Source organism: Zonotrichia leucophrys, chromosome 2, assembly GCF_028769735.1.
Source record: "Zonotrichia leucophrys gambelii isolate GWCS_2022_RI chromosome 2, RI_Zleu_2.0, whole genome shotgun sequence".
In the NCBI taxonomy this organism is placed as follows: domain Eukaryota; kingdom Metazoa; phylum Chordata; class Aves; order Passeriformes; family Passerellidae; genus Zonotrichia; species Zonotrichia leucophrys.
The window spans coordinates 93,195,508-93,213,572 of NC_088171.1; the positions used below are offsets into that span (position 1 = coordinate 93,195,508).

Genomic DNA, 18,065 nt, shown 5'->3' on the forward strand with positions numbered 1-18,065 from the left:
ATAATCTGTTACTCAATCTGTGCTGTTTGTTACTCCTCTGGCTCATGGCTCCAGGAGAAGCAAAATACAGTGTTTCTACCTGAAACCTTCCCCAAGCTTCAGCACAAGGAGAGGACAATCTCCAGAAGTGGGATTCAGGCACAATCCGCCCAGTATTAGCATCCCTGGGCATGAGGAAGGCAGCACAGCTCTCATGAGTTTCAAACAGGAGCAGAGCCTTCTGCTATTTTCCCAAAAATTATTCTCAATACCTTATTTTGTTTGCAATAGGAGAGAGAAATCATCTCCACATTAATCAATTAATAAGCAATGGTGGCGAGAATTTGTGCTGGTGGGAGCTCTGAGCTAAGTGTGGTGGGTTACACAGATTTGTGACTAATGGGCTACATTAATTCCCAATTTGTCTCCGCCTGGATGGCTGGCTCTGGCAGAGGGGGAAGATTTAGGATTATTAGAATTCCCATTTTAGGAAGCAGCTATTTACTGTTGTTACTGCACATCAGGGAATACTTTAAAAAGCTCAAAATGTATCAGTCAGATTTTAACCTCCTTTAGCAGGGAGTGGGAAGTAGGTCCTGCAGCTGTGGTACAGAGCTGTCTGAGTTCACAGTGGCACACAGCCACAGCCCTTCTTCAGTGCCTGTCAGAGAAGGCACTCCCACTATGTACATCAGGGGTGAAATTCCTTGCCAGCAAAACCTGAAAACCAGATTTAAGAGCAGAAAAGAGCAGAGCAGCAGAGTCCAGAAGAGCTTTTTGCCCCCATTTCCTAAAGGTAGATCAGTTAGGAGCAATTCTGAACTGAGATGCTCATTGTAAGACCCCTTCCAGGGCAGCATTTCTAACTGGATGACCAGGGCTGCTGGTCCTTCCCTCTTGTTTGTTCACACAGAATGTTGACATGCTGATGAGCATGGGGCAAAGCAGAGGGCCTTGCTGTCACCTCAGATGCTGCCTCCCCTTTACCATACCCTAAATATGGTAAAGGCAACTGCCCTCTTGTCTGACAGCAGTCATGGCCCAGGGACCAAGCCACGGTGTCACACATAACCCCAGCTGGAGCCTCTGAGCCCTTCCTGTACAGCACAGCATTGTGGAGATGCCCTCAGCTGCAAGGGGAATGAATGCCAGCAGCATGCCTGGGAGGCAGGCCACCTCTTCTTCCATACCAAACTCTGCTCCCACCACCACCACCAAGCTGCTAGCACAGCACCAGTGTGTGACAGGAAGGAACATAGAGCATTGGTGATACTCAAAGATTATGGATGCCCTGGGAGAACAAGTTAGCAACCCTTTCCTTCAGTAATACCTCTGCCTGATCTCTGTTCAGTCTCCCAGGAACTCCAGAAATCCTTGCCCCTGACAGCCCACTAAAGCAGCTGAATGTGCCTTCTGGGCTCTGCCCCTCACCCTCCCAGAGAAGCACATGGGCCAGGATAGGTAGGGATCACAGGAGGCCACCCCCAGAGCAGCTCAAGCAGCAGGGAGGAAATGAGAAATGAGGGTCCTCTCAGCTACACACCTGCTTGGAAGGCCCACATCTCATGGAAAGGCAGCACCTTCCCTGCTCTGCGAGGATCCCCCCTAACTTCCTGGCTTGGCTTGGCACTAAGGGACAGTGGTTGTTCCTTTCCTGAAACACACTGGCACTTGCCCATCATCTCTATGAGCTCAAGATACAGAAAATAAAATTCATTCTTTCTGAAATGCAGAAGAGGTACAAGAGGGGTGCTCTGGATGCAACATGAATTCTTTTCAGTCAGGCTGACAGTGCTGGATGTGCAAGGCAGAAAGAAAGTAAAAACATGAAAACCTTCACTCCTCCCCACCCCCAAAAGCCACACAGACAAAAAGCCAAACCCCAGGTCTTCAAGAGCTCTCACTAGCACTCCTTTATAGATGTTTCTCTACCACTCAGCCTGCCCACAACACACTGATGGCTGGAATAAAGACGAAAGGCTTTCCATAACTAATATGGAAAACACTGATGTCTAATGAAATCCTTATACTCTGGCCATCAAACGTTACAGCACTAAAGCTTTTCTTCTCCTTAACAGCACAAACAAATGCTTTGTCTACAGCATTTGTGTGGTTCAGCATTGTGGGTTTACTGATACTTGGGTGATGAGCACACACTACTGCTGTGGTTTTTCACAGCACGAGCAGAACACTATCAGATAACTGATGAGAAGCACAAGCAAGAAATCCTTGGCAACTAACTGCTCTGGAAGTTATAGACAATTTTAAATTTTTGTCTTAATACCACAATCCTTGGTGTAATTTTCTTCAACTCACAAAAGCAATAGAGCGAACCTTCTTCCATATTTACGATTCTCAGAATTTTGTATTTTCTATGACCCATAAGAATAAAAATTGGAGTTTATTTATTAAAAAATTAATTCTCATTTAAAGTACAGGTATTTGAAGTTTTCCTTTGCAATTTATGATTTGTTCATACTGATGGTAAAAAAATCAAAAGATATGTGAATACAAAAACACTTTCTTGCTAATTTTAGATAAATACATAATTTGAAGCCACAGCAAAACCCAGGAAGGAACCTCCAGCCTTGAAGACCGCTTTACAACCACTTTGTAGCCTACTTTTAAAATTAAACACCTACCAAGAGCTTCTAAGATGTTTTGACTTAGAACACCTTAATAAAGCAAAAGGAAAAGTGGCAAGTTTCCCAACACAGAAAGGTTAAAGAAATCTTGCGATTTCAATGGGGATCAATTGGGAAAGCTTTGGTGCATGTCCCAGCACTTGATGACATGCCATGCCTTTTCATGGCATTCACTTTGGCAAAGATTTCTTTTTTTAAAGTATTCTTGCCATGTCCCTCAAACGTTCCCCTCCAAGTTCTGTCCTCCTCCTTTATTTTTTCCCCTGCTTTTGTAACATCTGTTTTGGTCCTTTGCACTACTCCTAATTTACTCCCAGAGCATTTTCTTGACGTCACTAAATTTCCCAATTTTTTTTCCCTTCACTTGTAATTCCTTTGATGGTATCTCCATTGCAGAGTGTTCCCAAGCACTTCTTTTCTGTTTTGGACTTCAGCAGGGATCAATTTTGGCAAGCTTTGGTCCATGTCCAAGCACTTGATGGCTTTCATTTTGGCAAAGATTTTTTTTTTTTTTTTAAGTATCCATGCCATGTCCCTCATATCTTCCACTCCAAGTTGTGTCCTCCTCCTTGAATTTTTCCCCTGCTTTTGCAACATCTGTGAGCTTAGTTTGGCCTCTTTTGGTCCTGAAAGGCACCAAAAGGCATGGTATGCCTTCGAGACCAGGGACATGCAACAATCTTGCCCAATTTATCCCCACTGAAATCTTGTACATCTCAAAAGAAAGACTTACAAACACTCAGGAAAGGAGACATGGTCAAATGAAATGCAATTGAAGAAATAAAAAAAAAAAACCAAAACTTGGGAGAGTTTGTGACTACAAGAAAATGGTCTGCGAGGAAATCAGGTGCAGTGCAAAGGACCAAAAGAGGCCAAAACTAAGCTCACAGATGTTGCAAAAGCAGGGCAAAAATTCAAGGAGGAGGACACAGCTTGGAGGGGAATATATACGGGACATGGCATAGGTGCTTAAAAAAAAAAAAACCACCTTTCCCAAAGTCAAAGCCATCAAAAGGCATGGCATGCCATTAAGTGCTTGGACACTGGCACATGGACCAAAGCTTGCCAAAATTGATCCCCGCTGAAGTCCAGAATAGAAAAGAAGGGCTTAGGAACACTCTGCAATGGAGATACCATCAAAGGAACTGAAAGCCAGGGGGAAAAAAAAAATTGGGTAATTTTGTGAATACAAAAAAAAATGCTGTGGGAGAAAATCAGGTGCAGTGCAAAGTACCAAAAGAGGCCAAAACAAAGCTCACAAATGTTGGAAAAGCAGGGGAAAAAGTCAAGGAGGACATCCCGGAGGGCAACATAAGAGGGACCTGGAATGGATACTTAAAAAAAAGAAATGAAAAAATTTTTTTCCAAAGTGAAGGCCATCGAAAGGCATGGCGTGCCATCAAGTGCTGGGAAATGCACCAAAGCTTTCCCACTTGATCCCCATTGAAATCGCAAGATTCTGAAATCTTGCGCATCTCAAAAGAAAGACTTACAAACACCCAGGAAAGGAGACATGGTCAAACGAAATGCGATTGCAAAAAAATCCAAAAAAACTCAAAAATCGGGAGATTTTGTGACTACAAGAAAATGCTCTGGGAGGAAATCAGGTGCAGTGCAAAGGACCAAAAGAGGCCGAAACTAAGCTCACAGATGTTGCAAAAGCAGGGCAAAAATTCAAGAAGGAAGACACAACTTGGAGGGGAAGATATGAGGGATATGGCATGGATGCTTAAAAGAAAAAAAATCTTTCCCAAAGTCAAAGCCATCAAAAGGCACGGCATGCCACCGCATGCTGGGACACTGGGACATGGACTAAAGCTTGCCAAAATTGATCCCTGCTGAAGTTCAAAACAGAAAAGAAGGGCTTAGGAACACTCTGCAATGGAAATACCATCAAAGGAATTGAAAGCCAGGATAAAAAACAAAAGGGAAATTTCACGACAAGAAGAAAATGCTCTGGGAGGAAATCAGGTGTGGTGCAAAGTACAAAAAGAGCCATCAAAAGGCAGGCCATATGCCATCAAGTGCAGGCACATGCACCAAAGCTTGCCAAAATTGATCCCCGCTGAAGACCAAAAGAGAAAAGAAGGCCTTCCAAACACTCTGGAATGGAGTTACCATCAAAGGAATTTCAATTGGAGGAGGAGAAAATAAGAAATTTTGGAAATTTGGGAAATTTAGTGACTACAAGAAAATGGACCAGGATTATATCAGGAGCAGTGCAATGGACCAAAAGAGGCCAAAACTAACCTCACAGATGTTGCAAAAGCAGGGGAAAAATTCAAGGAAGAGGACACAACTTGGAGGGGAAGATATAAGGGACATGGCATGGATACTTTAAAAAAAAAAAAATCTTTCCCAAAATCAAAGCCATCTGAAGGCAGGCCATATGCCATCAATTGTTGTCATCTTTATGCATAAGCTCCATACCTTCTCAGTGATTTCTTATGGGCATCTCCTCACAGTACTGACCACCTTCTCAATACAGACAACAAACTACAGCACTCTTCACAGTACACCCAGCTAACCCACTCTTTTGTAGCACTCTTCTTCTTATTGGACACAGCTGTTGCCTATTAAGGGCAGGCCTGTTCCTAATCTTTGGTGATTAGTACAGCTGCAACTCCTCAGGTGTGAGACTGCCCTCTGCACTATGTTTATTTTCTTACATTCTATCCCTCCACAATCAAGTGCAGGCACATGCACCAAAGCTTGCCAAAATTGATCCCTGCTAAATGCCAAAACAGAAAAGAAGGACTTAGAACACTCTGGAATGGAGATACCACCAAAGGAATTGCAATTGGAGGAGGAAAAAAAGAAACTGGGAAATTTAGTGATTACAAGAAAATGGGCCGGGATTCTATCAGGTGCTGTGCAAATGACAAAAACAGGCAAAACTAAGCTCAGAGACGTTGCAAAAGCAGGGGAAAAAGTCAAGGAGGATGACACAACTTGGAGGGGAAGATATGAGGGATATGGCATGGATGCTTAAAAAAAAAGAAAAAAAAAAATCATATCCAAAATCAAAGCCATCAAAAGGCAGGCCATATGTCATCAAGTGCAGGCACATGCACCAAAGCTTGCCAAAATTGATCCCCGCTGAAGACCAAAAGAGAAAAGGACTTCCAAACATGCTGGAATGGAGATACCATCAAAGGAATTGCAATTGGAGGAGGAAAAAAAGAAATTTGGGAAATTTAGTGACTACAAGAAAATTCTATCAGGAGCAGTGCAATGGACCAATAGAGGCCAAAACAAAGCTCAGAGATGTTGCAAAAGCAGGGGAAAAAGTCAAGGAGGAGGACACGACTTGGAGGGGAAGATATAAGGGGCATGGCACGGATTCTCAAAAAAAAACAAACAAAGAAATCTTCCCCAAAGTCAAAGCCACCAAAAGGCATGGCACCATGGCGTGACATTAAGCGCTGAGACATGCACCAAAGCTTTCCCAAATGATCTACATTGAAATTGCAAGAATTCGTTTCCCTTCCCGAAAGGAAATTTCATTTCCTTTCACGAAGGGATACAAAATCTTGTGCATCTCAAAAGAAAGACTTACAAACACTCAGGAAACAAGATATGGTCAAAATAAATGCAATTTAAAAAAATCCAAAAAAACCCAAAAATTGGGACATTTCTTGACTAGAAGAAAATTCTCTGGGAGGAAATCAGGTGCAGTACAAAGGACCAAAAGAGGCCAAAACTAAGCTCACAGATCTTGCAAAAGTAGGGGAAAAATTCAAGGAGGAGGACACAACTAGGAGGGGAAAATATGAGGGAGATGGCATGGATACTTAAAAAAAAATAATCTTTGCCAAAGTGAATGCCATCAAAAGGCATGGCATGCCATCAAGTGCTGCGACATGCACCAAATTTTGCCCAAGTAATCCCCATTGAAATCACAAGATTTTGTTTCCCTTCCCTTCGCCAAATCTCCTCATTTTCACTTTTTTTTTGGTTTTTTTTAAATTGCATTTTATTTCAGTAATCTTTTTTCCTGAGTGTTTCTAAGTCTTTCTTTTGAGATTTGCAAGTTTTCATATCCCTTTTGGGAAGGGAAACGAAATCTTGTGATTTCAATGGGGATCAATTGGGTAAGCTTTGGTGCAATGTCCCATGCCATGCCATGTCTCTCTTATGTTCCACTTCAACTTGTGTCCTCCTCCTTGATTTTTCCCCTTGCTTGTACAACATCTGTGAGGTTAGTTTTGGCCTCTTTTGGTCCTTTGCACTGCACCCAATTTCCTCCCAGAGCATTTTCTTGCAGTCACTGAATTTTCAGATATTTTGCTTTTTTTTTGTTTTTTTGCATTTCATTTGATCATATCTTCTTTGCAGAGTCTTTGTAATTGTTTCTTTTATCTTTCAGATGATTTTTTTGCATGTGCACAGGGATGAGATTGAAGGTCATCAGACAGGCAGGCATCTGAGCACTTTTGTCTCATCAAAAAGGCACAAAAGGTCTAGAGAAATTGCTCATGGGACAGAGTTACTAAACGTGTTTTGTTTTGTTCTTTTGGACCAAAGTTGAGAATTTAAATAATAGGTGTTTCTGGCACAAAGAAAGGTTATTTTTCTGAAGATTCCAATTGAGGAGAATAGTGATCTTCCTTCAGTATTTTTATGATGTGCATGAGTCCTTTTCAGCTGGAACAGGCACTTTACTAGAAGCAGAAAAATTAAACAGGTTTTGTCTTAACTGCACACTTTGCCTATGTGACCCAACGCCAGCATTTGAAGATCAGAGACCATCAGACCACAAACAGTTCTGTAAAAATGAAGACTAGTATTTCAGTTGTAAAATCATTTTTTATTGTTACAAATATACATATGAATAAAATCCCTTCAACCTGCGATGTAAGTGGGTCGCTGTGAAATTTGCATCCCCTCCCTCAAAAGCTGACATGTTTTTACAGATGTTGAACTATGTTTCTCATAGAATTACACATTGAAATGAAGCTAATATGCAGACAGAACCAAGGAAGGCCTCCAGAAAACACCAATATTAATAAAATTTCAATTGCTCTCATTCCAATCAACTATATACATTAATATACGAATGTGGAAGCATACCATGGTTATACATAATCCAAATTCTTCTCTGTTGTGCTTTCTGACAGTACACAAATGTAAGCGTTGGAGCTTTATGTACAGTAGGAGAACAGGAAGAAAGAAGCTCCCTATGGGAGAATGTAAAAACCATACCCAAGCATTTAATATATATAATCTATACAAATTATTTTATTAGTGTGCTCTTTTAATATAATTACAATGTGCAATTGCATACCGCAAGAATATATTTATAGGTAAGTCACGTGCAGATCTGACACATTTACATTCAGCAGTACAACACATTACCTGCTGTACAGTGTATTAGTGTAAGACAGTCTCCAGTTAATTTGCTTTGCTTTCTAAATGCCCTAATGCAGGGCACTCCTTGTAGCTGCTTCAGAGAAATTCAAGTAGAATACATGAAAGTATAGCTGGCTTTAGGCAAAGGCATGGAAAGGAATGCCTTGCACTGTACACACCAGAAATTAAGGACCGAATCAATGCCAGGTGTACTGTAAGTCATGATTGGAAGATCAGGTTTTCTGCAGGGAAATGTACCTGTGATGAAAGAGCAGCTGACTAAAAGGGCTGTTGATTGCTGAACCCTGATTGTTATGAAAAGCTCTTGCGCTACAAAGCACTTGTACTGATTGCTAAATAAAAATAAAATCTTTATCTGCTTCTTCTCCAGAGTCACTGGACTTGCTTCCCTGATGGCCGTCTTTACTTAAGGACCTCTGCTTCAGTTCCTGGAACTCATGAGACTGCTGCCCAGGGCTTCTTTTTGCAGCTGCATAAAACAGAAACAGGACTTACTAATGATTGCAGAAGAGAAAGGAAGAAAAAAAAAACAATTAAAAAAGTCATTAATGCACATGGGAGCTGCTCCTGATACCACTGAATTAATTTGCACTAGGAGGAGTAGCACAGGCCCATTGATTCTTCACTCCAGAAAAAGGTGAGAAGGGAGAGTCTGAGCAAGCTTTATTCCACTGGTTGGTTGGCTGGCAAGCAGGCAAACTTGAAACATGACATTCAGTATTTCACTGTGACATGGATAAACATTACAGTTAGAAATGGCCTGGAAATTTTCTTCTTATCACACCACTTCCAAACCAAAACAGCATTTTTTTTTTCATGCTGGGATGGATCTCATACAGTGCACTCCTGACAGCTCAGGCTGATGGGTGTGCCAGCTGGGCATCCCCCCTGTGAGTGAAGCACATCTCAGGCAGGCCTGTCTCCCTAGCAGGACACATCTGTGTTCTCCTTTTTGACTCAGCATCTTTAAACAGGACAGATGTTCATCTCAGCATCCAAGTTACCCAAACTTCTTCTCCCTGCTCCTCTACACTTCCAGGTCCCAATGTCCAGGGACACCCATGGCTCTGCACCTTGCTTTGCTTGGCAATGGGGTAAGCAGGAGGCCATATTCACTTCTCATGATTTAAATGCAATAGTACACATTTTGTTCACCCAGCAATCTGAAATCTCCATTAAGCCAGGGCTTTCTCCAAATCTATAAGCTTCAAAATAAATTGGAAAAGAAAGTTGTAAAACCTTATTGAGATTCCTGACCTAACCAGTGGCCTACAACTGCTGTGGTAACAAGATGGTTATACACATCAACCAGGGTGACCTTCCCCAAGGACTGATAGCATTACAAATCTCATACTTGCACTTGAAGTGAGACTTCAAACACACAGCGGCCCTTAAATGTGATCTTGCTGCAAGTCACCTCACTTCACTCCCACAAAATTAAATGTTGTCATTACAAGACCTTCTTTGCTCCACCATTTCGGGTAGGGAGGGTTGGCTTTGGTTCACACTGATCCTTGTTCCTGACCACTTTTGTGATTGCCTCTCTTGACAAGGCACCAGGAGCTGCTGTGGCCATGCAGCACCAGCTCTCCTTCCCCATGTACCAGTCACCTGTAGCCTCCCCCCACCTGCAGGAACAGCCTACCCTGTCCCCAGCATGCAGCTCCAGCCGCAGCAACAGCCCAGCCTGCCACTGACCATCTCTGCCATCATTTCAAAGTGTGGCAGGTTGTGTCACGGACTGCCAGGAATGTGGGAACTACAGAGAGGGATCCCAAGGCAGCCAAATAGTTCTCCTGAATCCAAAATACCAGTTTTCTCATTTGTGCTAGCCAAAATATGTGAGGAAATAAAGGCCAGCAGCTACACACACTCTGCATTCTTATCCTGGCATTACGAGCTGGGAAACAGGAAGGGATGTTGAGAAAAGTGTTTAAAGCCATTTCACAGAATTGGAGAGGATAATCCTGTAAAAATATTCAGGCATCACCACTGCTTTTCAAAGAAATAGGTGCCTGGAAATTTTTTGAGTCATCCTTGATACCAGTATCTCCTAATAATTACCTGGCCTTTATCTGGCCTTCACTGACTTCAAACAAAACCCAAAACACATCCTGCAGCAGCCATTTTAGTTTATGGTCTGATAAATATAGGCAAGTAGTTTGCCTCATAAATGACTGAAAGATGTATCAGGCATTAAAGTTCACACAATGCAAGCAGGCTTCTGTCAGAAGAGCTTACCCTCGCCTCGATGAAACCGTACAACACAGGTGACTTGCAGCAGTCTACGGCAGGAGCCCAGCTTACAAAACTTATTTTGTCAGAGAGGTATCTCAGAATGAACTAAAATATAACAATTTGATTATGATAGGGAGGGGAGATTCCCAGTTTGGATGGACTAAGTTTGACTTTATAATACAAAAAGGATAAATTTTGGCCTGAGGAAAGGTTATGTGATGTCTTATAAACAGAAAAACTGTGGGTAAATGGAATTGCATAAGATGTTCAAATACACAATTAAAATACTTTAGAAAAAAAGAAATTTTGAACAACTGTTCAAACTAACCATTTAAGATGTAAAGAAACATAAATATGTACCATTTGAGAACAGGAGCTTTTATATTTTAAAAGCACATAAAATAAATGAACATTTTAATAGCCTACTGAATGAGCTCACTGTGAGTAAAAGCTGCTCCTTCAACTAACAGTGCCGGACTTGGGTTCTTTAGGTGGTATTTTTCTTTACTTTTGCAACTGAAAATCAAAGTAAGAATAAATAATCTGATTTACCCAGTTCTCAAATGGTTTTGTGAGTGATGCACTGAAACTGGCACTAACAATATTCAAGCTGAAATGTTTTTTGAAACACTGAAGTGTATGATCTTAGAAATGACAGGTGTGCAAGCACAGCAAGCAGCAGCCAGCCTACCTGCAGCGTGCCAGTGCTGCTGCACTGAGCAGTCACAGATAGCAGTGAGTGCTCTTCTGCAGAGGGGCTGCATGGGCTAGATGGGACTGGTCACTGGAGTTGACACAAAGGAAAAATGCACAAAACATGTTTTATCTGTGAATTTTTTCATGCCATGTAAATCCCATGAGGGCAGAAATATGATTAGAATCTCATGAGATTTCTACCTTTCTCATAATGACAGATGACAAACCCACACCCTTCTGTGGTTTCTTTGCTATTACTATTTCCTAACAATTGTTAGTGCCAGTTATCAAGCACCACCTTGATGAAAAATGAAAACTTCTAACCAGAAGTTGGCTGTGCCATCCTCTGCCCAAGCACATTAGCTTCCTCTTCTGCACTGGTAGAATACTGCCCCGGAGTGGTTCTCACGCTGCCAGACAGCTTGGCACAGTCAAGAGCTGCGTCTCTTTTTTGACAATCTCCTGTTTGCTCTAGCAAGGAAAAGGATTTGTTTATACTCCTAAGCTGTTCTGTAGGCCCACATACAGAAGGTAATATGAAAATTTTCACTTATCCAACCTATTTAATCAATTATTCAGAGAGCAATAATCAGTATGCCAGTTGCTTGTTTAAATGTAATCCAGATATGTTGAGGTGTTGGCAACAGCCTCACCGTGCAAAGAGCTGTGTTTTCAGATTGTCCCATGAAGTACAGTTAAAATCATCAACATAAAGCTATTTTACAATCAAGTATCATCTAATTTGTACCTTTATTTCACAGGAGATTTAATTTTGTTACTAACTTGGACAGATTTGCAGTGATTTACCAGTTGCAGAAATAAATTGAATGTGCTAGCCTGAAGAGAGGCAGAAAGCAAGGACAGAGGAATAGCTAAATGAGGAAGTAAGACAGCAATGAATAAAAAAGAAAACATGAAAAGGAATAAAAATGAAATAAACAGAATTTACTCTTTCCCAAACAACTTCATGCAAAGCCCAGCAGCTCCTTAAGGACCTGGCAAATCTAAACTATTATTGATAAAATATGTACAGTGGCATATAGAGCCAAATAGAAAATTCTGTGTTTGACTGGAGAGGCTTAAAGGAGCAAGAAGTAAGAAAGCACAGTGCCTGACTTCTGATGCTTCTGGCAATCTGGATCATCTGAATGATGACAGTGGGCTCTGTAGGCAGCACAACTTCTCAGCCTTCACAACCCAGCATCATGTAGCTACCTCAACTCAGTTTTTCCAATTTTATGCTGTGAAAATCTGCTGTCAGAGTGTGGAAGGGCACCCCTTTGTTTCACAGCTTAAGTGATGGGAATCACCTTAGACGTCTTTCTTGAGGAGAAAGACGTCACCCCCAGACTTCAAACATCATCACTTGTGCCAGCTAACACCATGGTGAGCAACATTCCTGTGACTACTTCTCCACATACCCTATGCTATCAGAAGCAGCTTGAGCTCTTCTAAGAATCAACTCAGGGCATGAAAATGCATCAGCAAAAGTAGAAATTCAGTGCACACATGAAAATCAGCAAAGAGAAGAGAGCAGCCTACTGCTGTGTACAAAAGATAGCAGGTACCAAGCCTTGCCCTGGCACACAGAGACTCATTGCCCAAAGATGGGGAGGCGAACTTGGTCATGTGCAGAGACCAACAGAAAGGAAAACAAAGAGAGCAGTGGGCTGGCTGCAAGGAACAAAGTTGTGGCTGCTCCTCTGGAAACACGCTGAATCACAGAGCTGCATTTCACACTATTGTGTGAAATTTCACATTATTGGTCTGAACATCTTCGTTCTGACCAAACCAACCATAAATGTACACATGAATCCCTTAATTGTTCAGTTACATTATTAGTACCTAGGGATTAATTGTTTATTTGATTTGATCAAAGGTAGGTAGACAAGATGCTGAATAGGTGACCAGATACATTTTCCTTGCTTTTTGTACCATCAAATGCATAACCCTCTTCCCTTCCAGGCAAAAACAAATTAGGAGACATTGAAACATCAAACTTCACTAGAAGACACCAGGTTACACAAATACTCCTACCTTCTTGAGAAAAAGATCTGACTGAGGGGCTGCTCTGACCATCCTTTTCTTTATCAGAAGGAACTTTCTTCAGCACTGGTGGAAGTAGGGCAACTTTTGGGGAACTGGGGCCGGAGGGAGACTCTGGAGCATCCTCTGTGGAGTACCACAAACAAAAGGGTGAGAAGGAAAAATTGTATCTACACTAAAGCTCACAGAAACAGTTGTTTATGATGGACCAAACCTCAACACAATACACAAACAAAAAAACCCACAGAACCTGTGTTAGAAAAAGAAGGATTCAGGAATTTACATTACAATGTGAGAACAAATTGTATGGACCTCAGTCCAGGTGAAAGACTTTTAGCAGTTAAATAGAAATTCTCAATTTCAGCATTTTTCATGTGTGCTGCTATTGTAGTACAAATAGAAATCTAATGTGACCATGTGATTTACCTGCAAGATATAAGTAGCAATTTGTATGAACAGCTGAAAAAAGAATTGGATTTCTGGAAATATTTGTTCTAGTTATATTTTTGTTGTTCTGAGACTTAATAAACTCATCAATTTAGATGTCCTGTTTCACAATGATAAGGTCTAAAAGTGAACCAGGGGAAAAAAAAAATCAAAAGCATTACAGAACTCTGTGCTTCCATGAATAACTTCCCAGAGCATAACACAAGGGCATCCATAAAGAGTTGCTAAAAAGAAAAAAAATACTTCTATCTTCTGGACTGTGAGAAAACCTGAAACTTAAATCCATAGTTTAAAACCATCTGGATACCTAGTTTCTCTAAAAGGCTGCATATGGATTACGTAAGGCAAGCTGACTACCATCTTTACAGTCCTTGGAGGAAGACCTTTTCAGTCTTATGCTCCACAGGCTTCATTTGGACAGCAGGGAAGTACAGCCACAGTGGATTATTAAACTGCTTTTAAGTTTGTTTTTCAAGAAGTAAACAGTGGCATGTGTACAGAACAGAGGACCTAGGAAGATAGATTAGCATTGACAGAAGAACAAAAGGAAGTCAGAGTATCATCTGTATTACGCATTTGTAAAAACAGTTAATTCAGTTGCATACTAGAAATTAATCAAAATTTATCTCTGTTAAGGAGAGACCACGAAGAGTCAACTGTTTCACCTTCAGCACAGGAAAGTCATGAGCTTCCCAAATGCAATTTGGTATGAACAGATACAATAATTCTTGGACCTTCTCCATGCATTTGATATGCCTGTGAGGCCACTTGCTTGGGAAAGCTCAATATCAACACAAGGAGGAGCACAGTGACTGGCAATCACAGCTAGATATAGACTTTCAGTCTTTGACAATTTGTGGACATCTGAGCTGTGCTCCTTTGCACACAGATTACTTAGCAAAAAATTTGCTACTATTTGTGTCGCCACAGTGCTGGAAACAACAGACAGCAAGAACACAGAAAGGATGATTGCTTGGTTTTCTTCATCACGTTGCCTGGGCATCCTTAGGCAGTGGGTTACTACAAGTACTAGGACAGAAGTTAGACTGCAACAGAGCTGTGCTGCTTTTACTGTTGACCAAAGAGCTGGATTATTATGGGTAAATATTAATTACTCCCTTGTGTTAAATCCACAGTATGCTCTCTCTGCAGGAAATAGGAGCTGGCAGAAACAGACAGCTCAGGTCTTTCTGACTGCCTATTTTACACACCGAGCACCACTAAATAATCCATGCCCTCCCTGTTGCATTCATCTTCATGAGCATCTTACCTGACATCCCTCACTTTGATGACCGTTTCTAAAATGGTCAATAAAATAAATGTAAATCCACCTAAAACCTGAAGGTGATTTTGTATGTGAACAACCTTCTGTCCGCTGGAGTGCAGAGACTAAGGAAGGCTCAGGTTTCACATCAAGGGCAGGGAGGAGGCCCTAACATCCCTTTGATTCCTCATCCTTATCAGAAATTACATCATTCTAAGGTCAACAGTGGTTATGGGAAAAGTCAAGAGGGCTGCAAGCTCATACAGATGGCCATGCTCATATTTTTCACTCCCTGGCAGTTAATGAGCTGTATTTGCTGTAGATACTTGGCAAGTCTGTAACTAGCTTTTAATTCTCCTCAATTGCAGTGGCTGTACTTTGGGAAGAGGAGGTTGTGGCACTGGCCTCTTAAACAGCAGACAGACAAATGCATGGGAGATGTGCTGAAACATTTCCCACTATTGGAAATCTTAGGATAATATCTGGGCAGAAGGCAGTCTCGCAGGGTTATGAAGTCCAGTTACAATTATTTTCAGTTAAAAGCAATAAGGAAATAAACAAAGGCTAAACAAGGAAAAAGTAAGAGACAGCTAGTTTGTACAAGTTATTAAGAAACACACTTACTTGAGGGGCTAAGAGCAGCCTGCCCCAAAACCCCAAGGACTTTCATATATAGAACCAGGTTTTTAGAGAAAACATATTTATTTTTGTCAGTGCTACTACAATAGGCTTTGATGCTGAAGTAGCTTTCCACGCTCACCTCTAGCAGCTAACTCAAAAACAGCTCTGCCACTACTGCTTCTCTCACTTTACTCTTGAGGATAACAGATTAAACCATTTAAAAAAGTTTATTTGAATTAGGGCAAAAGGAGGTGGAAAAGAAGGATGTGAGTCAAGAGCAGGCAATGAAGAACCTGTCCCTCTCCTTTTAACATCTGTTCCAGATGTGGCAATGGCTGTCTCCACCACAGCCCACACGAACAGCACCCACAGCTGGGGATGACAACTGCCCAGAAGAGTTTCTCACCAGTACGAGAGGCAGAGCGTGGTTTCTGTGGCACTGTGGGTCGTCCTGCCAGGCTGGGCTTTGTTGACTGCAGTGGGGGCTTCGGACTGGTTGGTGTATTGGAAGAACTTCTTGCCTTTGCACCAGCATCTGCCTTTGGTTCAGCTTTTGAATTTTTCTCTGATGACGCCGAGATGGAGTCGCCTTTATTCGATGCAAACCGACTCTCTGGAAGGGTCTGCTGTTGTTTAGGTGCTGAAATAAACAGACAGATACAATAAAGTCTGCTGCAGCACGGAAGGGTCCATGCACAGCTATGGTGGTGTGGAAAACACCACCACAAGCTAACACATGCACTAATTACTGCAAGCAAAGCCTCTAAGCCTGCTAATTTTGACATGTGCTAAGATTTGTGATTCAATTGCCCAAGACAGAAATTGTATGCCCCTCTTTTTAATATATTTGAGATGATGGGTAGCTGGACCTTATTCCTCCTTCCTATTTCTAGGAGCAGATGGCACAGCCTACCTGCTGAGAAAACAATGATGGATCAGTGGAAAAAGCCGCTCCTGACTGTTTTGTGTCTCTACAGACAAAAGGTTGGGTTTCCAAGATCAACAGAGAAATCCTAGCCCAGAAAATAAATCCCAAGTGTGTGACCAGCAGGCTACATCTTTTTATTTGTTGCTTTTAGCGAGCTCTAGAAGAGATTTTGAAATTCAGCCCAGATCAAAGTATTCTTTATACAGTATTTTGATTTGTCTAATAACACTGTACACGGCTTACAGTTTCCACACATTAGTAAGTTTACCAACATGATGTTTATCCCAAACAAAGACCACAGTATTTAGAGATCAATTTACAGTGACTTGCAAGCAGTAAGTCATTCCCATCTAGCTGTGCAAGCTGGTAGAAAGCCTGCTGGACTCCAGGTTGCTAACAAGCAAAAAGGCTGCTCTACTTTCCTACTCTGCAGCCTTCAGGAGGTAGAAAGCTTATATCTAGCAGTTTCAATTATAATCTTGGAACTTGTTTCTTAGCCTGGACTTTCAACAGTTTACACATCTTGAATCTCAGAAGAGAATTTCAGACTAACTGAAATGCAGACAGGTAGCCTTGGTACTTGGCAAAACCAAGTGTGTGCTCACAGATGCTGACTTGACCTACCTACCTGCTACTCCCATTCAGAAAGCCTCAGAACATGGAAGTGCTGAGCACAGACATTTTAATGGCAGTGGGAGGAAGGGAGGGAGAGTGTTTACACAGTTTGTTGCAAGCCAATCTCCAGTATGTTTTTCCAGCCTGTGTAGCTGTTTTCCAGCCCAGCTGGAGTTAAACTCTGGCAGAGCAGGCAGCTGTATGGTGCATAGAGATGAGTGTGAGTGTGTGACAGGGAGAGTTTGTGTCTGCACATGTGAAATACCTCCTTGCAGCAAGTGAAAAAGCGGGAAACCACCTGCACCTGTGTGTGTGTGCATACAAAAGAAGCAGGCAACATCCACACACAAAGCAAGGAATAAAACCCCCAAAACTTATTCTCCTTCAAAACCACTAGTTTAGTTCTCCTGTAACAATATTCAGCAATTTTCCATTAACTTGCTTTCTTTTCTTCCTGACCTCAGGCCTTCTAACATTATTAGAGCACAGTAATTTAAAATAAATTAGCCCAAGCCAAAGACTAACTGTAGCTACAACAATGAAAAGGAGCCTTGGGGAGCTCTCAAGCAAGACTGGTAAGGAAACAATTGACAGCTGGAGGCCAAAAGGAAGCGGCAAGCACAGTGCAGTGTGGTGGGGGTGAAATGTGTCCTATACAGAAAAGACGACCAGAGACAAGTTGAGGTCACACACCCCCAGCTACTCCAATGCCCAAAGTACAGACTATCCTTGCTCCTCTGACTTCAGTACGCTGTCTTCAGGGGACACACAAGGTACTTCTCAAAAGACAAGCAGGCATTAAAAGCACTGATTTATAGATTATGGCATGCTTTGAATGCTCTTTTTAAAAAAGCTTTAGAAAAACATAAAACTTCAAAATTGGTATTTGAAGTGCTCAATCAAGATGGCCACATTTGGATTTTGATTTCAGCCTGTTTTTCCAGCCTTTTTTCTGTATGTTTTTGCAATCTTGTCTGCCAGGCCTGCAGGATACCACCGCTGCTGAGAAGTCAGACCTGGATTTCCTAGTTCAGACCACTCCTTTCATGTAGTAAACACAAACCACCAGAGCTGAATCACTTTTGAAACCTTCACTGGCCAGTCCCTAAAGTATACATGCAAACCAGTCTGTCAGCCTTGTCCTTGGCTGGCTGCAGTGTGCCATGTCAGGCCCCAGGACTGTGGCCTGACAAGGGCATGGAAAGATGAGGTG

At 41.8% G+C, this 18,065-nt stretch overlaps 2 protein-coding genes across 5 annotated transcripts in view; both read right to left on the reverse strand.

Moving 5' to 3' along the window:
- SCGN (secretagogin, EF-hand calcium binding protein) overlaps positions 1-5,172 on the reverse strand; it is a 37,113-nt gene extending 31,941 nt beyond the window's left edge. The window contains exon 1 of the mRNA XM_064703462.1: positions 5,055-5,172. The gene's annotated coding sequence lies outside the window, so the exon portion shown is untranslated. The remainder of the gene's footprint in view (positions 1-5,054) is intronic.
- A 2,247-nt stretch (positions 5,173-7,419) lies between these two features.
- CARMIL1 (capping protein regulator and myosin 1 linker 1) overlaps positions 7,420-18,065 on the reverse strand; it is a 190,616-nt gene continuing 179,970 nt past the window's right edge. For 2 of the 4 annotated variants that reach the window (XM_064705708.1, XM_064705709.1), the window contains 4 exons: positions 15,716-15,949; positions 12,969-13,103; positions 11,256-11,402; positions 7,420-8,466 (listed from right to left, as the gene is read on the reverse strand). In XM_064705708.1, coding sequence (XP_064561778.1) covers positions 8,330-8,466; positions 11,256-11,402; positions 12,969-13,103; positions 15,716-15,949 — 653 coding nt within the window. In that variant the 3' untranslated portion in view covers positions 7,420-8,329. The remainder of the gene's footprint in view (positions 8,467-11,255; positions 11,403-12,968; positions 13,104-15,715; positions 15,950-18,065) is intronic. The other 2 variants (XM_064705711.1, XM_064705710.1) reach the window with 1 other exon arrangement.